Here is a 24,556-nt window from a genome sequence, read left to right on the forward strand (position 1 = left end):
TAATTTTGGGACCCATCTAGGTTTTCTAAATACCCAAACATTTATGTAATCGCCATCTGGGTGGTTTTTCCTTGTCTGTGAAAACCTCTGTTCTTTTATTCTCTGGAGTTGAAGTATGTGACAAATGTTCCATCAAATTGACTCACCTCTAGTAGTTAATTTCTTCTGCTTGTGTTGCTGGTTGTTCATCCATTGTGTAAGCTCCAAACCTTTTCCATTAGCTTTGTGAGAGAGCTATTTGTTTACAATTACCGAACCATGTTCCCAGTTTAAGCCCATACTAGGAAGCAAGTTGAGCACAGTGCCACAGTGGGTCGAGGCAGAGACAGACCACAAACTTCACCTTGAAGATTAGCCTGAGAATTGGCCATACGCTAACTCTGGTTTGGTTAGCCGAGTCATCAAAAAGAGACCCTGAATGACTCATCTTTGAGGAGCTGACAGGTTCTCCTCTATGCCTGGCTGCAGCTCAAAGTGCCACTTGAGCACCAGGAAACTTTTGCTGCATTGAGGAAATCTAGCACCTAAAACAGTGCCTGACATACAGTAGGTGCTCAATAAAATTTTGTCCAATAGATCCTGCCGTGTTGTATTTAGTGTCTCAAAATGAGGAGCAGGCGTCCATCCCCCTGAGCTATATTCTGTGTTTCATGATTCAGTACTGAATTACGCACTATTTCTGAATCTTTTACTTTGTATTTTTTTCTAGTTCCTCTAACTGGACTTTTAAGTTTTTTAAAGGCTAAGACTGTAACTTACATTTCCTTTGCTCTCTGCGTGACATAGGACAATGACAAGACTCTTGAAAAAGTATATTGAATTTTTAGTGACATCATGCGTGCAAATTACTGATACTTTTTGACTGATAGACTAATTGACTCCCTAGACATGACATGAGTTTGGAAGGGAGAATATGTGAATTAATGTAATTTAAATTAATTTTCCTCTTCATCTCAAGGGATCCTTGTAGTAAAGTGCTGGTAGAGAAGATTGTAGAATGGTGATTGATGTTTTAGGGTAAGAATTTGATGGATTTAAGTGATTATTTTACCTGGAATATGCTTATGTTGATAATCAGCATATATTTTATTTGGACACAGCATCAATATATCAATTAACAGTAGGAGGATATACTCTTCACTATCGTCTGGAGCACAGCCCATGTTGCCTGCTATGGACTTTAACATAGGAGGAAATTAAATCTTGTGATTTTTCTAATGATGTTCTTAAAATAAGCCTTACTGATTAGAAATATAGAAAAGCTGGATTCATAAAAGTCTTTCTCAAAAAAAAAGAAGAAGAAGAAGAAATCAATCACCAGAAAACATTCAGGGCAGTAATAAGAGACAAAGCCACTCCACAGGTGGCCATCTCGACAGCCTATTAAATGGATCCTATGAGAAAAGTACAGAAGGTACAGCAGGACCGTGAACCCCATTTTTCTGACAACAGACCCTTAGAAATTCTGAGATTCTGATAGACCCAGATGTGCAAATAAGCTGGGATTCAAAAGCAAGTTTGACTCAGGCTCTAATGTGAAAATATTTTCATTTTAGATAATTTGCCAATGATGAATAAAGTATTGTGGAATGGTAGCTAATCCTTAATTTCAGCCCTGTCTGCACCCACTTTATAAAATATCACTTAAACTAAGAGAGAATTAGTTAAAAGCAACTCAGACTTCTAGGTTTTTTTTCCCCTTCCTCCTCTACTTCTCTTTACCTTCGTTCCTCTTCTTTGGTTTTCCAGGCTCTTGTTCACCTCAGAGAATAACTATGAATGTTAGCATTGATTAATATCTTCACCAGCAGTTTCCTGGTGTGAATCCCAGAGCACTCTCTAATCATTTACTCAACTGTTTCTTTATGGAATGTTGGATGTCAGCAAATGACCCTCTGAAAGAAGTGCAGTGTTCTCTTTAAAAGGCAACATTTAGTACCTGCATGAAGATGAATTCATGCAGGTAGACATCCATTTGTCTTTTTCTTTTTGGGGAGTGAATTTTCCACAAGAAACGAGAAATTTTATGACCCAATACTTTAAGAAAGAAGTTAAGATTATATGCTCTACTAATCTCAAACAACATCAGACTTCTGGTTTAACTGCAGCAGTATGCATTACTCTAGTCTTGAAATGCTTATCAACAACAGTAATTTTCTTTTAGGCATGTTGAGTGTTTAAATGGGCATTAGGTGAAACCAAGGTTTAATGGATTTTTAAAATGGCTTGTTATTTTAAATAGGTTAGGTCTATTTCATCATGGGCTCTACTTTATCATGATTTCTAATGAGAAAAAAGAAAATGAAGATTTGTTCATCATTTTCCAGGTAGTAAATCCCGATAGTAGATAATTCCCAGCAGTAGATATTGTAAGTTGTATGTTAGCAACCTGAGCTTTAAGAGAAGAGTAAGTTTGTTTGTTTTCCAGCATCAGTGTTGGTCATTTTAGACATATTGAAAGTGCATTTTACTGGCTTACTTATTTCTTATTTTAAAAATAATCTTAAATTAAAATTCATTCCTTCATTTGTACCAACTTATTAATAATTCCGTGTCCACCTGTTTTGTTCTTAGGTGGTTACAAGTCTTTGTCCTACCCCTACTGGATTGTACTCACCTTGAGATCTGGAACTGTAACTTAATTCATTTCCTTGTATATAAAAACTTGGCTCAGTGCTTATTTCATGGGTGTTCAATAAATAATTGTTGAGTGTGTTCTGCTTACTGCTACTCTGTTGTCATTTTTAATGGTACTGTTTTGGTAGTTGCTATAGTTATTTTTTTTTTGCTCTTACAAGTAGTTGGGCCATTTATTGGCATTAGGAAAACATTCCTTTAAACAAAGGAGGGGATCCTGAACACTAAAGCCTCCCCCCTTTTATGAAAACTTGTGACCAAACTCTCCATCATCAGTACACAGCTTAATCACCGATAAGAGCAAGCATTCAAGTTAATGAAATTTTATAACAATTTTGAACTGGTACCTAGGATTAAAATGTGTCAGGTAAAGAGGTTACATAGTGGAAAGAACTTGAAATCAGAAAGACTTGAATTCAGCAATCTGGTAGGTCAGTCAGTGTTTTTCTAATTGTGGATCAGGATACCTTGGTGGGATACAATTAGTGGGACCTGCCTATTATATTTTTTAAATAATAAAATATAATTTTTCAAAGTACTAGACCAGGAAGGATAAAACATTTCATATTATTTCAATGTTTTTGTTTTCAATGCTTTTTGTTTCAGAGACAGACAGACTTGTGTATGTGCATGTGTTTGTGTGTGTGATATGAAAATGGTTCACAATCTAAAATGTAGATTGTTGTCAAGAAAAAATTTTAAAAACACTAAGCTTTGAATATTTGAATGTTTCCTAGTAATTCTGAGCTCTGAATTTCCCATCTATAAAATGGAGTTAATGATAGCTACTTTGAGGGTCTATTCTGAGGATTAATAGCAGTAATATATGTACCTTGTATAGCATCTGATTTACATAGCGGACATACAAAAGATATTGCCTTTTACTAAACCTAATCCATTTAAAATTTAATTGATTAGGATCTATTCAGGTATACACAGGATTGAGTTAAGACTTTAAATCCATGAAACTAATTTTTAAAGTACTTTCTGATATGAGATACAATGACCTTAAAATATTAATCAGTAAGGGCATTGCTTAATTAATTTACTGTTTATTGATTTTTCTTTGAAATCATTGTTCTTCAATTCAATAAAATTGTTTTTAATTTCCCAAGCTTTTCACTCAAGTAATATTTTTATAAGCTGGAATATGTCCAAAGGAATATGACAGAAATTTTTAGGTGATTCCAAACTTATCCTATGAGGAACAGTTAAAGAATTTGGTTAAAGCCTATAAAAGAGAATATTTAAGATGACATCGATTTCATATATTAAAAGGATTGACTCATGCCAGAGAAATTAAACGTGTTCTTGGCGGAAGGAAGAGTGAAGACATTTATTGGAAGTTATGGAATAATAGAGTTCAGCTCAAAATAAGAAAAAAGAGTTATACCTGAGACTGGTCTTAAAACATTATAGCTACCTTAGAACAGATGTTCTTCTGAGACGGGAGAGTGTGTATGGTCAGATTTGATATTGTGCAAATTGTCTTTTAGTTTAAAGATTCAGTGATTTTTAGAGTGGCTTTTATGGGTTAGATATCTTGTTAAGCCACATACTAAACTTTTATGTGACATATGCAAATAAGATGTGTTTTGCATAAATGGGCCTTAAAATTGAGTCCAGTAGAAGATGCTGAGGAGTTTGCATATTTTTATCTGTGAAGGAATCCATGCATTTATCAGTCAGTTCTCTAATCCCAGGCATTTAATTGCTTTTCCCTGGCTTTAGTCTGAATTTCTTCTTTCATTTTGTTAACTACATTTGTCCTGAGTACTTAATTAGAAAGAAAAGTGGAAAAGAGGTCTGTCCATTGGTCATTTATAGCAGCTCTACTGGGTGTAAGCCTTGGTGCAAGTGTAGACAAGGTTGAGGAATGCAAGCATAGGAACACCTGTAAGGAAGAAGAGAATTGGGAGGTGAACTGATGATGGCTGGAGGGGAAGAGGTGACTCTCTTTAGAAAGAAGATGATTAGTCTCTCCAAGAAGCAGACCAAGAAAGGGATATGGTGATTATAGGGGAGGATTTTTTCTTTTTTCTGTGGGATATCCTAGATCACAATGTAGTCTTAGTAGCTGAAAATAGCTCTCCCCTCTGAAACAATTTATAGATGAGAAATCTAAGTTGTATAATATATGAACTGATTTGCCTAAGTAATTTAGAGCTAGAATCAGAACATACATTTCTTGACTTTGAATCTACTGTTCTTTCTAATACCAGTCTTGACAGATTATTGCCCTGAAACATGTTCTCTGACTCTGATTTCCTCAGGCAGCTGGACCTTTTGTCTCAGGTGTTTTACATAGGTTGTAATTAAGTCTAGGATCTTCTATTTCACACTATCAGTAGTAATGGAGAGTAGCTTTGTTGGAGTGGGTCTCTAAGGCATGAATGAGGCCTTAGAGATCTTCTCTTGGAGAAGTTTCCAATGTTATTTTAACAGTGAAACCCTCTGTTCAAACAATATTTATGTAGCAGCTTAATATATAAAGCAGATTTTTTTCTTTTTTTTCAAAAAAAGGAGATGATCTAGTTGAAATGAGTATTGGGGGACCTGGACCACTGCCTGCCCCTTCTTCCCACTCCCACCACAATACAACCACGAGGCTTTCAAGAAGCACCATAATTTAAAGAAAAAAATCTACTTGACTGCCTTCGTTTTACAACCAGGATTTCTTTGAATGCAAGAGAAAGAGGAAATTATTTTAGGACATACTAGGAGAAAAATCCATTTTCTCAAATACGGCAAAAATAGTTTTTAGGGGCAGATTGCAGTGAGCATGACTCCAGAGGAGTGCAGGGGAAGGAAAGATCTAAAATATGAGGAAATTGGCCCTTAAGATGTCGAAAACAGACATTTATAAGTACTGCATTAATCAATTCAAGAGTATAATTGACCCACCATTTTTAGTACTTTTCCCAAAGAAAACAAAATCTGTGAAAATAGACACATTTCTCTGAATATAAATGTTAGTGCTGACTTGAAACTGTTTTGTGTAGATGTCTTGTAGGGTCTGCAGCAACGGCTTTTTCTGGGGAATTCTGCAAAATAGCAACTGGTTTGGGCAAGCCACCCTATAATCTGATAGGACAGTGTTTCTAAAGGAAGAGGCTGCTTTTCCTTTCATGGATTATCTGGAAATCAGTTGGAGCCTCCAGAGCCTTCCCAAGATGAGGTTCAATGATCTTTGGGTAAGGGGAATGGAAGAGGGGCCAAGATCAAGCAATCTCGATTGACATAGTGACAGATCTGAGAACTTAGACCCAAGGCCAGGTTACTTGTTACTGATGTTTTTAATGATTACATTGCCAGTGAGCTCATGTCTTATAATTTCCTGGGACCTGAGACTCCCTCAAAGTGGTGGTATGTTTATAACCTGTCTCAATGCTTTTTTCTTCCTGAATCCATGACTGAATGTTTAATAGTATCTGCTGCTTCTTTATTTGAAGACTCTTCTTGCCTAGCACCACTTAGCAGCTTAGCACATAGGGGTAACTCTCCCTCAGGAAGAAAGTGAGTCTGTGTGCCAGTGGTGCCGATCACCAACACGTTTTTCTTCAAGTCAATGGAACATTGATGTCTCCTGAGCATGTCTAGCCCTAGAAGCATGTCCATGGGCTGATCCTCGAGGATAGAGAAAGAGCATTGTAAGAAATCACCTTCGATTTGAATCTGAGCTAGATGAACTCGGCCAATAATCCTCTGCGTGCCTACTCCTTTAGCAATCCCAGCCCACCGTCGATCCACCAGGCGTATTATATTACATCTCTCGGCGCAAGCTTGGCTCATAATGGTCATCTGGGCCCCCGAGTCAACAAAAGCCTTCAAAGGATGTCCATTCACTTTGCAGTTAATATAGAGCATGGCCACTTGCCCGAAACTCTCTGGAGCCTCTTCCATCGCTATATTCATGTTTTCCTCAATGTTCTGCTGCCGGATTTCCTCTTCTATTTTGGCCTGAGCTTCCAAATCAAATGGGTCAGCAGAACAGAGGCGAAGCCTCTCTTGCTCTCTCAGGGCCCTTTCCCTTTGCTGCTCCATCAGGACCTGAGAAAACGTCTCCAGGTTTCCGCTGAGCAGGGCTTCCGCTAAGGGGGGGTTGCGTTCCTTCAGCAGGGACAGATCGTGGGGATTGGAGAGCAGCATGCTTCGGATCAGGGTGGGGCTGTCCAGACCTTGAGCAGACATCTTCTCTCCGGAGTCCAGGCCAGGGGACTTCTGGGCCGACTGTGCACGCTGGTGCTGCTGCCGGGAGCTGGACGTCCCAGGCTCAGCTATCCCGGTGAAATCAATCCGAGGCAGGCTTGATGTCCGTCCACAAGGCCGAGGTCCCACATACTCCTTCTGAAGCAAAACAACGACATCGCCATCTTTGAGGCCATAGGAGCCCAGGGAACAGTGGTCGTCAGCGAGGAGTCGCTCCATGTAGATGATCTGGATCTCTTCAGCGGGGACACCAGACTCGAGCTCACAGAGGACGCGGAAGCTGTGGAGCTCCAAGTCAGGGCTGACCTGGAGGGAGAAGGTTACCTCGGAGAGGTCCCTCCGCACGCAGTACACAGTGACCAGCATGGCATGGGCTTAGGAGGGCCAGATGGGCAGAGGGCATGGATTCTTCACTGGCTGACTGGAGCTGGTCTTTATTGATGGCTCAGTTGCTCCTCAACACTTGGTGCCTTGTTGTGGTTCATTCACCTCTCCAGGAAGCACAGCCGCTCACCAGTCTGGGGGCCGCTTGCCAGCCTCAGTGCCTGCTGCCTGGCCCTGTGGAACCTTGAGGTAACATGTTGTGTTCCAAAGTTAATTTGTATGTGTGCTGTTTGGAACTTAGAACGCCCAGTCCCATAGAAACGAAGTTACTCGAGTCCTTTAGGTTCCAAGGCTAGCCCTTCAAAACCTATTTAACCTGTCATATGAAAAGGATGATTTCAACTCTTCCTAAACAACATATTAACATTCATTTTGTTCATTTGAGAATGGTATCCTACATACTTTTACTTACTCTCCAAACAGTGAGTGTTGTTTCCTAGATGGCAATTATCATGCTATGTGCTTGGTATGAAAGATGGGGCAGACTGGGTGCCTACCCTTGAGGAGCTCACATTCTAGGGAGGGACCGATGGTAAATGGGTAAATCACAATACTGGAGGTAAGTGCTTTTACAAAGACACGTTAAGCGAAACAACAGAACAGAGGACGTTTCTCTAAAGAGGAGACACAGTGGATGTTGACAAATGAGCATTTTCTGTGAAAAATGATGAGTCACCCCAGACAAAAAGAACTGCATGTACAAAAGCAAGAATTCATGACACAGGCTATTATTTCCAGAGAAAAGTGAGACATTCAATGGAACAGGAGAAATTTGTACATGAATTTGATTGGCAAGATATGAAGCTGGAAAAATTGATTGGAGCCAGTTTATAGAAAGAGTAATATGAATCCAAGGAATTTAAATATTATCAATAAGCAAAAATCCCTTCTCAAAAAAAAAAAAAGGAGAGAAGAAAAAGAGAAAGGAAAGGAAATGGCAAAGATTTAAAGCAGGTACTTGTAATGTTTATTTTTTTCATTTAATTGATTTAAGGAAGATGCTTCTTGAGACATATGGAGGACATATAGTGGCAGGAGAGACAGGTAGAGACTTTCTCAATGGCTCAAAGAGGGAGCTGTTGCTAGAATTTGAAAATATAAGGAAGACTAAAGCCAAACCAGTAGAGAAGAAAAATGTTTCTTGAGTAGAATGGAAAGGATGTGTTTACCCATTGGATGTGGGGAGTATAAAAGAAGCAGAATGTGTGGATAACACAGCGAGTCTCTAAAATGAGAGATTGGTTAAAAATAAGCCATTACCTTACATGGATGTGTGAGATGAACCTTTGAGGAGACCAATTTGACATTAGTTCTGTAGTAAAATGTATGATGAATGCCACCCTGGAGACCAGATATGCCTCGCTCTCTAGCCCTAGGGCACAGCCCCTCACACACACACACACACACACACACAGACACAAACACACACACACACACACACACTTCAGAGTGGAGACTTGCCAAGTAAGTGTAAAGAGGTCCTTCAGGGCAGATGGTGACTGGGTAGAAATCCTTGAGTGCCAGTTGTTTATATTTCACCAAGTGTTACGCACTGTAAAGAGCTCACGGTTCCCTGGCTTGGTCTTCCCAGGCATATTTTCATATGAACCAAGATAGTCAACCTCCTCTGCCTCATCCCCTCTCTTTATTTCAAGTTTTGTCAGAAGACCTGCACCATTACTTAGAGAAGGGTGTTGCATTAGCCTAAAGAATTTTTTTTTTTTTTTGGCTCCTGGTTCTCATGTGTTTGTCTCAGATGGAAGACCATATCTCACTCATTGCTGTAATTATCATAATGTTTCCATACCGTGTTCATTTATATTGAAAATATTGACTGAATGCCCAGTGTGTGTGAGACATGTACTATGTTCTGGGGATACACACAGGAATAATGTTAAGTACAGGCTGTGTTCTTAAAGGAGCTCACAGTCTAAAAGGACACACACACACCTGCGTGCACACACACACACACACACGAATTGGGGGTTAAAAAATTCCACAGAAGCCAACACAATTTGGGAGAAATGTCTGAAGAACAAAAGAAGATGGAGAGGGCTGGAGGGCAGGGAGGGCTTCCTAAAAGAGTTGGGCTTAAAAAGATGACAAGAAGTCAGCCGTGTGGGGGTGAGTGGGTGAAGAAACAAAGGCTGAGAAGAGGATAGCCTAGTTGAGAGTCTTTAACTGGAAAGGCAGCATGTCATGATATGGAGGACCTTATAAAATTTTAGGGGAAAAAATGTAGCATTGTAGTTTTACTGTAAAGAATTATGAATTATTTAGAGCTGTTTTTTACTATTTATAGAGATGGATGGCACTTTGACCCCAAAATATTAAGTTAATAAATTTCTTTTGTGGTTCTTAGCATCCTGGTGAGTTCATCAGAGATCAATAATGGTTTTTCCTGAGTTTGGGAAAAACTATAATGTGAGACATGTCACATGCAAACTACTCTGCTAAAGAATAGATGAGAAGCCAGGGAGGCTTACATTTATCTTCCTTCCCCCACTCCCCCAAGTAGCTCTGGACAGTTCGTTCTTACAATCTTAATAAATTAGGGAGATATACTAGGGTTTTTGTTTTTTTTAAACAGTGGATGAAATTATTTTTGTAGAATAAGCTTTTTTTTTTTTTTTGGCAAAGCAAGAATTCAAGGCTCACATCAAAAGAAACTAACCTCTTTTTTTGTGTATTACCGTTGCCTTGATACTGAACATAATTAAGCTTTATGTGGTATGTTTTATTATCTTGCTATAAATCTTTACTTTTGGTGGCATTTTGCATTTATGTGCTTTTAACTATTTTATACTTTACTGAGAACATAGAAAGCAAAAAGCCTCCAAGTTTGGCCAATTAACTGTCATGGTGCTATAGATCACAGGATGTGAGGATTGGCAGGGGTCCTTCGGATTCTCTGGTCTAGCCATCCACCCACGCCTTAAACCTCTGTTGCGAAACAGCCTGGAATCTGAAAAGATAAACACAGCCTCCTGGGACTGTTTAGTACAAATGTTCATATATTGTTTGAGTCTTTCATTTTACCTAAGACTATTGGTGATTCAAATACCATATGTGTAATTCTCTTACCTCAATATTTTAATTAAAAACCTCTTCTGATTATGTAATAAACTTGGGGCTCATTGGGAGCATATATAAATACTCTTAAATATAAAATGTTGTTACGCCATTATTCCTTACTGCACAGACCACTGAGAATTATCTAGGTGTGCTAATCTAGGTAACAGAAGGTGATTGCAACTTTTCTTGAGTTTTTTGTGAAGTATATTCCCTTACTTTTCTTCCTTGGTAAGTACAAAATAGGAACGTAATTGAATCTTTCTTTGATAAGTGAGACTCTTGCAAGGTCTCAGGGCTATCACTCAGAAAATCAATTCTATTGTATAGCCTAAATACCCAGAAAATAGAAAAGATGACATTGATTTCATACTGGCCAAGTAAATAACCCCAAAGTTATTTTTAGAATAAACCCACAATAATAGTTTTTATAATTTGCCTCTTTATAAAAACTCACTGGGGCAAAAAATAATCCATATAATTGATGATCCCACTTAGTATAGTCAGTTGTTGTTTAAAATACTGTCTCTTGCTTTACAGAGCAAAATAAATGGCTTTTCTGTGAAAAAAGAGTAGCTACATAGATGTCATTATGTAGCATATACAATAATTAAACCACATTAAGCAAATATATTAGCTTGCTGTGTTTGGATTCCTTCCTAATGTGCCTGGTATTACGTTTAAAATAAAGTGTAATCGAGACTTATTAAGATACTTAAATCATCATTTGATATTTTTCAATGCAGCTTAGGAAAGATGCAGACTTTTTAAAGCTGTGTTCATAGATTAAACAACTAATTTTCTCACTGTTCTTCCATTTGCTTTATAAAAATATGATAAATTGTGCCAGAACTGTCATGAATGAATAAACATTTATTTCTTCAGATAGTTAATTATTTAATAGACACATTAAAAATGCTCTAATGAAAGTTCAAGCTTTTTTAGTATGTTTAGAGGTTTCCCATATGAAAAGGTTTAGTATTGCCCGTCTTTGAAGCGTAAAGGCCATGATAAGACCTCTCATACAAATATATAAACAGATGTGTAATTGAAGAAGCTTATGAGACCTGAGAATTTAGTCTGTATCTACCTGCTGACAACTCAGCTAGCCGTTTTTCTTCGTCTTAAGGAGACAGAATATGGACAGAAGACCCATATGCACACACACGCATGCACTCACATGTGGAGAGAGAGAGCGAGCAAGTGCACACTCAGGACATGTTTTCAATTACTTTGAAAGTGCAATGAAAAGATTATGTCATTTTCCAGCAGGGAATATTTTTATGGTGCATTTTGTTTATTGCTTTAATTTATAGATTATCGTTTTAACATTTTATCATAAAAAGAGATGCATTTTACGTTATATATGGCGTGTTGGAAATAACATAATCTCTTGATATCTTTTGGTGTTTTCAAAATATATACTTTCCAAGTCTGTACATACGTGGGTTATACATTCACGTGTATAATCTCTTGATAACTTTTGGCTTTTTCAAAATATGTAAGTCTAATATTCCAAGTCTAAATATACATGTGTGTGTATTTGCTTATTTTTAAGAATGTTTGCTGCTACAGTTTTGTGCCTTATGGGCCCTTCCAATGTCCGAATCATATAAAAATTGATGTGTGAAACACACACCTTGCTGTTGAAGTTTTGGAGATTACTTATAATTTGTGAGAGAAACATTTATAGATTAAATGAATTTAGTGTAATAAATTAAAAACAAGATAAAAACGATTTATGACTTTGTGTGTTGTCAGTTACTTGGTTCTTAATTTTCAGTGTCCCTTAGAAAACGAATGTTTTCATTTTCCCATTCCTGTTATGTGGAGAATAGCCATGTAACACAAAATAGTAATAGTAATGATAATAGGGCCTTATGTTTTAAATTCCACTGTGATTGAGGATCATTATTCAAACCGTTTTTTATTGTTTACTCTTTTATAGTAACGTAATCAACTCATTTCAAAATCACTGCCACTAGTTTAGAAATACCAATGTGACCTATGCATAAGTTCAATTACACTTTAATAACTTCAACGTAAATTTTCTTTGTCAGAATACTAATGCTTGTTCTATATGAATTCATCATTACATTTAGGTAATTGTATATTATTCTGAAAATGAGAAAATTAGCTGGTTCTTTCCAGGTGGTATTAATATTCAATCAACAAAGTATTACTTTTTAAACCTCTTATAGGTGTCTATCTCTTCTAGGGTAGTTGGTAGAAAAGTCATATATTTCTGAGCATAATTCCTAAACTTCCAAGAACAATGATGTATATTAGACCAAAATATCAACTAGAGGACGATGCAAGGAGGTTTGCAAGTCAGCACCTTTATTAAATCTTTCTTATACTTTTGTTTTAGAAATAATATCTTTATTTCATTAAAACTATTTGCATGAGATTTTTCCTCCATTAGTTTTTTTTGATGTCAGATGCCTTATCATATTCAACCTTGAAACCTCCAAATTTCCTAACACAGGGTCTTGATCATGATGTATAACCAAAAATGTTTGAATGAATGGCAAAATAACAACAGACCTACCCACTGGACAAGAGTCCACATAAAAGAGTAGCACTGAAATCCTAGTCTTCATGAGTCCCTTCTCACTGCTGCCAGGAAGATGCTGCTATGGTTTGAAACCACTGTTTGTATTTGTTTTATTTAGTTCTAATTTACTTGTGATTTCTGTGGTTTTCCACTTTGTCCTTCCTATATTGTCATTCCTAGTGGGAAATCAGTGGAGGGCAATATCATTCTTTGGAAGTGTCTTGGCTTGGTTTCATTAATTGCCCAGAAGTATATGTATTTGGAAAGTTATAGACTTGTTTAATATTTCTATAATTAGTTAAGTTTTTTACCATTTGGAGATGAGCTCAGAAACATGTTAATAATTTTTCATGGTAAATATTTAATGACCACTTCCTATGAGCAAGTCAATGGATGAAGGGCCTCGGGGACAGAAGGATGAATAGGAATCACTTTCCTCCTTCAAAGAACGAGATATTGACCAGGGCAGATAAGACTCGTGCACTTGGAATTATTTTATGTAACAGAAATAAATAAGAGTCATGATAGATGTGTAAAGAAAATGCTGTGCTTGCTTAGAAGAGATAAAAGTAACTTGTTGGAGGAGGGGAGTACAGGGAGTGGATGGGACTGTGCAGAATGCTCACTACAGGAAGTGCCACTGCATGGAGCCGGGAAGAATGATTTGGTCACAGCTGTAGTTAAATTTTACCTACCTGGGTTTGGAGGAACAATCCTTTCCTTGACGTATCATAACACTCACTCAACTCCTTTCTCCTCACACAAACGTACATTTTACTTTTCATTTTTAACTTGCAGATGCTATAACCAAATGCACGCGGTAGGATGGTAGGATTGGTGCAGGGAAAGAATAGTAGTCTAGCCTTCCTAAAAAGCAGTCTTCTCAACCCCCAAATTCACACAGGCACCCACACAGACTCAAACAGAATGAATGCACGTGATTCTTTCTGCTACAGAGCCTGACTAGTTGAGTTAAGAAGCAGTCTTTGTTTCATGAGGGAAAGCCTATGCAATACGAATTGAAATCTGCATAGGTCTTTTTCTCAGTTCACCTTCATCTGCTTTAGAGTTAGTGAAGATTCCTCCAAGACTTTGACATTACATTGCCCATCAGTCTTAGCTTATGTTACTCTCAAGTCTGTGGAGATATTTTATTAGAAAATGACTAGAAGCTACATCAGGAACTTCCAAAAGTCCTTGTGAGTGCTTTTAATATGAGTGTATATAATTAGTGGCTATCATACTTTAATTTGAAAGTAGGTGTTGATGGAACTACACACGTATCTACGATACAAGGCAAAAGTTTCTGAAAGTAGCCAATTTCCGTATTATCTGTGCACATTCACCTCTAACACGTGAAACTTCTAACTCTAGGGTACAGGGTAATAGCATGCAGTTTGCCCAAACCGGAAGGATCTGATGCCTCCAGCCACTAGCCAAGCCCCCCTAAAAGCTAGTTACATGACAATCAGTTTATTTATGGTGACACTTTGGGTTCAACTGTCTTTGCAGCACGGATGTGTGTTAGTTTCCTGACAGGGCAGAGATAATAGTGAAAAGATCTCAAATAAATAAAAAAGCCCATTGTACCATGCCAACGTGGTCAATTGGATATTTCATGAATTATGTGCATGATAGGTGATGTTTCTACAACTGTCTGTAAAAGACAAAATTTCCAGATTGTTGTTGATGTAGCATTCTCCATTCTAAACAGCAGCTGAGTGAATTGATCGCCATGGTAATTAGCATGGCTAAAGCCCATCTGTCTATAGAATTTAATTGTATTCCAACCATGAAAATGAGAAACAAGGCCTGATAAACAAAATCTTCATTTTTAAAAAATAGAAAATAAAAGAAATCAACTCACCTTCTAATTTTCTCAGACAAATCAAATTTAGTAGCCTAGATACTAGGAGAATTGTTCCTTAGACCATCTAAATGACATCAGGTCCAGAGCATTTTCCTTATTATTAGAATGGTTTGTGAGTGTTAATGTCTCCATGGGCTATCTCTCTGTTCTGAGAGATGTGAAACTCATATGCCCATCCTCTGTTCCCTTATCATTTCCATTCCACTTACGAATGTTCTGTTTCACTCAGCTCATAAAATGTGCTTAACTGCTGGTATGCTCTTGTTTACTCATGTATTGATAAAATATTTCAGTGCTGCTTCTTCAGAAAACATGAGTAGTCTCTCTTTGGAGGCCTCCCGAGGACAAGAACTAATCAGAGTAACCATGTACCCTGGCTTTCAAAATCGGAGACCTAATTTCTGATGTTGAAGAGAAAGAAGATGGGATCATTGATTTTTTTTTTTCTTTACAAACTATAAGTGAAATGGAACAGCAATGTCTCAGGCAACCCTAACAAAACTGCTTTTGAGTCTTTTATTTTTCTATATTTCCTTATTTTTCTTCAAAACGCTATTAATTTTGAACAAAGACTTGGTTTTATTTCATGTTCTTACTGCAGTGTTTTTCATCTAGAATGTACAGTTGTGGTGGGCCGTTTGTGCCTGTGGCTAAGAGACACTGGACCAAATGTTCTAAGGATAACTCGTAAATTACTGCTTATGCGACATGAAATATACTGACATTAGATTGACATCCAAAAGTGGAGCCCCACTGTAGTCATGGTTTCTGATATTAAAATTGGGCTCTCAGACTATTTCTTTATAGAAAAGTTTAAAGCAAACAGGATCATCAGCTTCTGAATTTGCAGCAAGCCAACCTGAAGGAAAAAAAACAAAAACAATGACAGCTTCAAATAGGAGATGTAATTTGTGTTTGTTGAGATGGATATGTAGCAAATTTATTCAGTAGTTAGCCTCAGGTCTCTACCTTCTCTTTCATAGTCCTAGGTAAGATAATTCCTTTATGGTATTGAATTTTTCATTTCAAATAACTAGGATCATCCTAGATACAAGATACCTCACTGACAGAAAAAATAATTCATGCTATACTTTTCATAAAATAGGCTCGAGGTGAATCACTTCCTACAAAGAAGACTGTGAGTTCTGTTCTTTGAACATATCGACTCAAATCTGTCTCTGTGACCAAAAATGAAAGTCAACAAAATACAGGCGTCTTCAAAAACTGATATCAAAAATTTAATCAAGATATGTTATTCTATCATTGTATAAAACAACAGTATTCTATATCTGCAATTCTGGAAACACACAAACACTAGAACTGGATAAGATAAGCAGATCGGTAGGATAGAAAGCCTGTTGTAGCTTTGAAGTCATAAAAGTAGGATTTAAGTTCCCTGAATCTGTCGTTTATTATCTGAATGCCCTTGGACAAAGCATTAATTTTCTGAGCCTTAGCATCCTCTTATGTAAAATGTGGATGATGACAATAATCTCTTTTCTATAGGATTTTGGTGTGGACTTAATGAATAATTTGTATTTGTCTTGTAAATAGACAATCACTCTATTTGAAGTAAGTTATTTTTTCCTCATATGAGTAGAAGCAGTAATTAACAACCTGGAAAAGTAAGAAATGAGGGTGACATTTATAAATCCTGAAGGGAATATGTAGATTAATCTTAACCTCTTGTTGACTTGGATTGGCTGCTTTTGTGCTTTTAAAGCTGTCCCTCCTCCCTTCAACCTTGCACAATGGGCTGCCGAGGATAGTAGCAAGACTTGATCACCAAATCTGTTACAAAACCGGGAAATATCCTTCAAAAGTTGAATCAGTAAATGACTTAATAGTGCCTTATTTCAACAATTTATTCAATGTAGTTTTGAATCATGGCAGTCTGCAAAGTGTTCTTGTAAGTTAAAGAAAGTAGACAACATGGTCCCTGTTCATAAAGTGCTTACAGAATTATTGAGCAAACAGAACATAGTGAAAAGACAGTCCACCATAATGAAGAATGAAAAAGTGCTGCATACTAAATCAAGTTGCTTATATTGTATGCAACCAGACTGTTGAGGTTGATGCCAAAAATATAAGTTTGGTCTTTGCCATAAATTATGGTTTAAAATCACTGTTGTGGACAATTATGTGTTAGATGGAACAATGAGAGAGCCACATTCCTCAGGGCACTTTCCTCAAAGGACTTTTTTTTAACCAAACCCTCAGATCAAATTGCAGAGCTGAGGAAAATAAACACTCCTAGTGGATGCCCAGAGTCATTGGACTGGACAGTGTAACCATGAGGCCACGGTGTTTGCAAACATAGGGGACTCCTCAGCACAGTCAATAGTAACCATCTAGAAATTCCCTTGAAGAACTGGCATTTTGACAGAGGTCATTGATCCTGTGGCCATGAGACAGAGAAGGACCTTTAAGCTTTTTTGATGATGTACCTCATTGGTTAAAAAAAAAACAACAGAGGCCAGCCCGGTGGCATAGTGGTTAAGTTCACCTGCTCCACTTCCACAGCCCAAGGTTCGCAGGTTTGGATCCCGGGCGTAGACCTATGCACTGCTCATCAAGACATGCTGTGGCGGCATCCCACATACAAAATAGAGGAAGATGGGCACAGATGTTAGCTCAGGGCCAATCTTCCTCACACACACACACAAAAAAACCCTACTTTGATCACACTCAATATGTATATATTTATAAACTATATGTATTATTGTGTGTGTGTATAACATTATAAAATACGAAAAGGATAGGTGTTTTAAATTGATCAGTTAAAATAAGTACAAATAGAATTTCTACTATATTTTTCCTGCCCTCACCAATGAATCTTGAGGTGCAAGAATGTCACTTTTGAGTCTATTAGAAGACAGTTAAGTCTCTTATGCTTTGGATGTATGAGCAAGGGGCAGGCTTCCTTTCAGGATGGCATAGGTTAGGAACAAAAAAGGAGGGCAAGGTTCCAAGGAAAGTGTAGCATTGAGAGGCATTGCAGAGAACCACACATATCCTGGCACATTCCTTGGTTGAGACCAGCCTCTCCTAATTCAGTCTTTCCTAATTCAGCTGGATGGTGATCAAGAGAAGATAGTGTGACAGACACAGCCACGGAGTCAGGAGCAAAAGCAGTAATGGCAGGAGCGGCAGGAACACAACTTTACCTACCCTAGCCTCCCCACCTGCTGTACTGGCATACTGGGCAAAAATGTAAAGGGCTTCTGAGGGTCTCTGTAGAGAGTCCATGTGGGTCCTGACAGTCAAATGAGATGAGGGCGGGTCCAAGAGAAAAGGGATAAATGAAAGCTAATTCAGAAAGACCCAGTGGCTGGAAAAGTTGATCAGTTCTTTAGAAAGACAGTACTGCTGAAGAAACAAAGCTGAGAGTTTGTGATGCTTGTACTTTTGAAGCAGATATGAGGCTGTCCCAGCTCATCTCCCTGAGCCCACATTGTGTTCCTGTAAATGCTGACAGCTTCCTATTTCCAGTGCTCTGTGTCTTGGTTTCTCTGCCCCTGCAGAGCTTGCTTAGACCTCCTCAGCTTGGAAGTGCTGGGGCTCTAATGCCCCCAGGAACAACTCTCAAGCAGTGAAAGATGGAATTCAGGGGATAAATACCCCAGCTCTCCATCTTTCTGGGGGGCAATTCTGAAGTCTGTTCCATATGTTTCATCAGAAGGGTTGAACTGCAATTTCCCACAGCAATAATGTGTTTGTTAGATTTTTTCCCCTGCCTTGTCTCAGTTTATCTACTTTCTCATCTGCATTCCCTGGGATGACCTCCCACATAAAGACTACCTGCACCCACTTTCTTGTCTGAGTGTTAGTGTCTGAGGAGAAACAAACCACAAGTGAATTTGGTGGGTAGGGGCAGGAGTAAGATATTTATCTATTGTGTTGTATGTGTTTTTTCCAAATCATTCCTTTTAGAGTCTCAAACAATTCATGTATATTTCACAAAGAGATAAACACAGTGAATTTACACCTCGCACCATTTGGTCAAAATCTTTGTGCCTGGGTCAGGGTTCACTGTGGGTATGTAGCTTTTATTAATTCTACGTGTTCTATAACAGTGTTCTCAACTGTTGCTCTAAATTAGCTGATTCAGATTCTTTTGAATCTGTCCTGTCAGTCAGTCTCACAGTTTTATGTATTCGGTAATTACAATATGTGATAAAATGTATCAGGCAGACATTTTGACAGAAGTCTTAAGGGCATGGACTTTGGATATACCGAGGTTCAGTTCCCTACTTTGACACTTTTAGATCTGTGCATAAATTTCTTTACATTTTAAAGAAGGATGTCAACGTTGATATCCTGTTGACTTCTGAGAAATCCACCTGGCATTGATTTGGAGGCTTCCTTTAAATCATCAATCACGTTATGATACTTGGTTAAGGATGTGTTCCATGTTCTGCCCACCACTTCTTGAGATTAGTTCTTCAGTAGAGATTAAACAGATTTGACACTTACGTGTACAAATGGGTGATTTGTATGCACATTTTTGACAGAGGCCTTATGTGTCTCTCTCATTGTTTTGACAGTATTAGCAAACATTAGAGAGACAATGACTTAAATATCAGTTATTTGTATGCAATTCAGTCGACTTATTGTGGCTTTTTGAAGAAAATTCATATTCTCTGACCAATTTGTCTTGCATGTGAAATATGGAAAGAATAGCAGCATGATAAGTAATGAATAAAAATGTTTCCTTTTTCTTTGTATTGTATCATCATGTTCAGATATATTCTTAAGCATATATTTGGAGATATTAATCCTTTTGATTTACGTATTTTATCATCCAAATTTATAGCCCAAGATGAAAACTGCTCCTTGATACTAAACGCCAAATTATGTGTTTTGTGAGACCGTTTTTTCACAAGGATCCCAAAGGGAAGCACCTCTTCACTTTTTTGATTTTTTTTTTTTCACCTCAGAGCCTTAGTTAATGTTACACCTATAACACATATGTTTAAGTTTATAAGAGGTTGTCCAAAGCAAAAATGTTGAAGAAGTGTTTGGGATCATATTAACACTATTCAAAGTGTCGCAAGTTTGTATACCTTTTTTTCTTAGGTTAGCAATATTTGTACATTAAAATACAGCTGATGTGCGAGACACGGGTTGTGGTAATTTCACTCTGAATTTGACATTTAGACATAATAGGGAAATAGTTTCCAAGAGAATTTTTCCAATAAATGTGTAAGTTGTAATGGTGATTTTGCCAACCTATAAAATTCCACTTGAGAGTCCATGGTGGCTATAATACTAGTTCATTGTTGGAAGAGAAAGGCTGAGCATTTGTGTAGCAAATCTCCAGATCATATTTACCTAATCTTTATTCTATGGCTACATAATGTGTTTCATGGAAAAGATGTATGACGTTTCTTAACAGTGGATTGTCTGTATATGATACCGATGTACCTCGGAGATATTGTGAGTTCAGATCCAGACCACCACAGTAAACTGAATATCGAAATAAAGCAAGTCACACAAATTTTTTTGTTTCTCAGTGCATATAAAAGTTATGTTTACACTATACTGTAGTCTATTAAGTGTGCAATAGCATTATATCTAAAAAAATAATAGACAGACCTTAATTAAAAAAATACTTTGTTGCTAAAAAATGCTAACCATCATCTGAGCCTTCAGTGAGTTGTAATCTTTTTGCCGATGGTGGCGACATTGTCTTGCCTCAATGTTGGTGACTACTGACTCATCAGGGTGGTGGTTGCTGAAGGTTGGGGTGGCTGTGACAGCTTCTTAAAATAAGACAACTATGAAATTTGCTACATCACTTGGCTCTTCCTTTCCCAAATGATTTCTCTGTAGCATGCGATGCTGTTTGATAGCATTTTAGCCACAGTAGAACTTCTTTCAAAATTAGAGTCAGTCCTCTCAAACCCTGCCACTGCTTTATCAACTAAGTTTATGTAATATTCTAAATCCTTTGTTGTCATTTCAACAATCTTCACAGCATCTTCATCAGGAGTAGATTCTATCTCAAGAAACCACTTTCTTTGCTCATTTATAAGAAGCAACTCTTCATTCATTAAAGTTTTATCATGAGATTGCAGCAATTCAGACACATCTTCAGGCTCCACTCCTAATTGTAGTTCTCTTGCTTTCCCCACCACGTCTGCAGTTACTTCCTCCACTGAAGTCTTGAACCCTCAAAGTCATCCTTGAGGGTTGGAATCAACTTGTTCCAAATTCCTATTAATGTTGATATTTTGACCTCTTGCTGTGAATCATGAATGTTCTTAATGGCATCGAGAATGGTGAATCCTCTCCAGAGGGTTTCAATATACTTTTCCCAGATCCATCAGAGGAATCACTATCTATGGCAGCTTGTAGCCTTATGAAATTTATTTCTTAATAAGACTTTAAAGTCGAAATTGCTCCTTGATCCTTGAGCTGCAGAGTGGACGTTGTGTTAGCAGGCATGAAAACAATGTTAATCTCATTGTACATTTCTGCTATAGCTCTTGAGTGGCCAGGTGCATTGTCAATGAGCAGTGATATTTTGAAAGGAATGTTTTTTTCTGAGCTATAGGTCTCAACAGTGGGCTTAAAATATTCAGTAAACCATTTTGTAAACAGATGGGCTGTCATCTAGGCTTTGTTATTCCGTAGGCACAGGCAGAATAGATTTAGCATAATTCTTAAGGGCCCTAGGATTTTCGGAATGGTAAATGAGCATTAGCTTCAACTTAAAGCCACCAGCTGCATTAGCCTCTAACAAGCGAGTCAGCCTGCCCTTGAAGCTTTGAAGCCAGGCATTGACTTCTCCTCTCTAGGTATAAAAGTCCTAGATGGCATCTTTTTCCAATATAAGGCTGCTTTGTCTAAGTTGAAAATCTGTTTCGTGTAGCCACCTTCATTGATTCTCTTAGCCAGATCTTCCAGATAACTTGCTGCAGCTTCTACATTAGCACTTGCTGCTTCACCTTGCACATTCATGTTATGAAGATGACTTCTTTCCTGAAACCTCATGAACCAACATCTGCTAGCTTCAAACTTTCCTTCTGTAGCTTCCTCACCTCTCTCCCCTTTCATAGAATTGAAGAGAGTTAAGGCCTTGCTCTGGATTAGGCTTTGGCTTAAGGGAATATTATGGCTGATTTGATCTTCTACCCAGACCGCTAAAACTTTTTCTATATCAGCAAGATTGTTAAGGTTGTTACGCTTTCTTATTTATGTGTTCACTAGAGTAGCACTTTTAATTTCCCTTCAAGAACTTTTCCTTTGCATTCACAACTTGGCTAACTTTGGTGCAAGAAGCCTTGCTTTCAGCCTATCTCAGCTTTCAGCCTCTCAGCTTTCAACATGCCTTACTCAACTAAGCTTAATCATTTCTAGCTTTTGAGTTAAAGTGAGAGATGTGCAACTCTTCCTTCACTTGAACACTTAGAAGCCATTGTAGGGTTATTAATTGGCCTAATTTCAATATTGTTTTGTCTCAGGGAATAGGGAGGCCCAAGGAGAGGGAGAGAGATGGTGGAATGGCCATTGAGTGAAGCAATCAGAACACACACATTTATCGATTAGGTTCACTGTCTTATCTGAGCGCGGTCTGTGGTGCCCCAAAACAATTACAATAGTAACATCAAAAATCACTGATCACAGATCCCCATAACAAATATAATAATAATGAAAAAGTTTGACATATTGCAAGAATTACCAAAATGTGACTCAGAGACACAAAGTGAGCAAATGCTATTGGAAAACTGGCACTGATAGACTTGCTCGATGCAGTCTTGCTCGAAGCTCACCTTCAATTTGTGAAAAACACAGTATCTGGGAAGCGCAATAAAGCAAAGTGCAGTAAAATGAGGTATACCTGTATTAACACTAGACATTAGGAGAAATTGTGACATTTACTAAGGATGGATCAATAGTGTGTTTTATGAAAAAGCCGGAACTACGGATAAAAGAATAGTCAATGTCATCTTTTTTCTCTTGTACTCAAAATCAACACTCCTTAAATGTTGCCCAGTAGATAGGAGCATTTCTAGAATGATTATATAAGTCTGTCTTTGGTGAATTGAGTGAGATGGAAGAAATTTTGTCTTAATTGCAAAAGGACGATTGATTCGTTTAAGATCAAGAGCCCTCTGAAAAGACAGGATGGCTGACATTCTGTTTGAATTGGACTGGAGCAAAGAAGTTTCTAGTTTAGAAAGATGTAAATAAAACACTGCTCGGGAGACATTTTTGTTGCGTATCCTGCAGCTGTTATTTACTAGAGATTCTGGTTATTTAATTATAACTTATTCCAGAAGATAATCAAGGTCATAGTTGTGGCAGATTTTTAATTATATACATAGCTATACAAAGTATAACATTTCACCCGGGGGAGCCCCCCAGAAAGGCTGTAGCCACTTTATTAAGTGAGCTGCTACAGAGTTTGGCTATGGTTGCTAAATCAAAGGTTTGCATATATATTTTTGTTCCTTCAGGCTATAGTTCCATAGTTTTCATTTTTGACTAACTGGAAATACAAACCAATAAAAGTTTGAAGAAATAAAAACAGTTTTTACATTTTTATGTAGTTGCTACCTAAATAGTATCCAGGAAACTTTAACAACAACAACAAAAATGACCTGTAAATTTAGTGTGTGTGTACATACCTAAAGTGAACTAAATATTTGTTAAGGTTCAGATACATACACTAAATTTTGGCTTAACACTGTAAAACAGAAACCAAGATAAAATATGGTTTCACTTTTATTTTTGTAAATTTTAAGGTCACATTTTTCCTTCCTCATTGTGTGGTTGGAACCAACTATTTTGGAAATTGACCTAGGAAATTGGAGGGGTAAAGGCCGTTCTTTATTAGTGCAACAGAAAGTGTATGTTGTTGTAATATCATACCCTAAATAATAATTATGAAAGCATTATTCTATAAGCTGTCCTGTTTGTCCAGTCTACTAATAGAAGCAACATAAATTAATGCAGTTGTCTCTCTAAGCTGTTGAGTCCAAATATCAATCTTGAACACTACCCTGATGGGATCCGTTAAGTTAGAACTTGAAAGGAAAATACAAAGAATAGTGGGAAAGCAGTTGAGTCCAAGCTGTGGAATAAGCACTCTGCTTTTACTTTAGCTAACTGTTTTAAGAAAGCAAACTGAAGAGTATAATTTTATATATGTCAGCCTACTGCATGTTATTACTAGCTTAAAATTCCTCCTCTTTAGTAAATGGTTAAAATCTGTTATATCCCAGTTTGAAACATTCTTCTGGCATTAACAAATTTCTAGTCTTTGTGCATTACATTCTGTTTTTGTTCTTTTGTTACACTAACCAGGGAAGAAAATAAGGAAAGATGGTCTATCCCTTGTATCAGAGCCCTGGTGAGGATTCTCAGTGCTTGTAAAATCAGGAGTTTTTAACACTTGCCTGAATGTGCTGTTCATAAACCGAGTTATTAATACCTCTTCCACCACGCCTGTCACCAGGGTGTGTGTATATCCTCTCCAACACTATCCATCTCGGCAGCCCTCCTCCACCTTGACTTTTGAAAGGTTCCCCTCATATACGCATTAGTTAGCTATTTACAGAATAAGCCATGTAACAACTATCCCAAAACTTGGTGCCTTAAAACAAAAATTATTTATTCTCGTATGGTGTTGCTTCCTACATTCAGGTTGGACCCATAGCTGCTCTGTGTATCTCTCATCTTTATCCTAACGGGCTACCCAGTACATCTGCTTCTCATGGCAAGAGCAGAAGGACAAGAGGGTTGAACAGAAACACAGGAGGACTGCTAAGGCCTAGGCTCAGAACTGGCATGCTAGCACTTCTGCCTGCATTCTGTTG

General features: G+C 37.7%; 2 protein-coding genes across 3 annotated transcripts in view; one reads left to right on the top strand and one right to left on the bottom strand.

Moving 5' to 3' along the window:
• The window catches only part of PDGFD (platelet derived growth factor D), a 216,451-nt gene that overhangs the window by 98,841 nt on the left and 93,054 nt on the right, over window positions 1–24,556 (top strand). The window lies entirely within an intron of this gene.
• On the bottom strand, window positions 6,022–7,212 carry DDI1 (DNA damage inducible 1 homolog 1). Its single transcript, XM_058545322.1, has one exon. It carries the CDS (start codon window positions 7,210–7,212, stop codon window positions 6,022–6,024), a length of 1,191 nt encoding a protein of 396 aa, XP_058401305.1.

Source organism: Diceros bicornis, chromosome 7 (genome assembly GCF_020826845.1).
Source record: "Diceros bicornis minor isolate mBicDic1 chromosome 7, mDicBic1.mat.cur, whole genome shotgun sequence".
NCBI lineage: Eukaryota > Metazoa > Chordata > Mammalia > Perissodactyla > Rhinocerotidae > Diceros > Diceros bicornis.

What these genes read in the sequence shown, in the direction of transcription:
- DDI1 (XM_058545322.1), bottom strand. Translation starts at nt 7,212, where the DNA reads ATGCTGGTCACTGTGTACTGCGTGCGGAGGGACCTCTCCGAGGTAACC.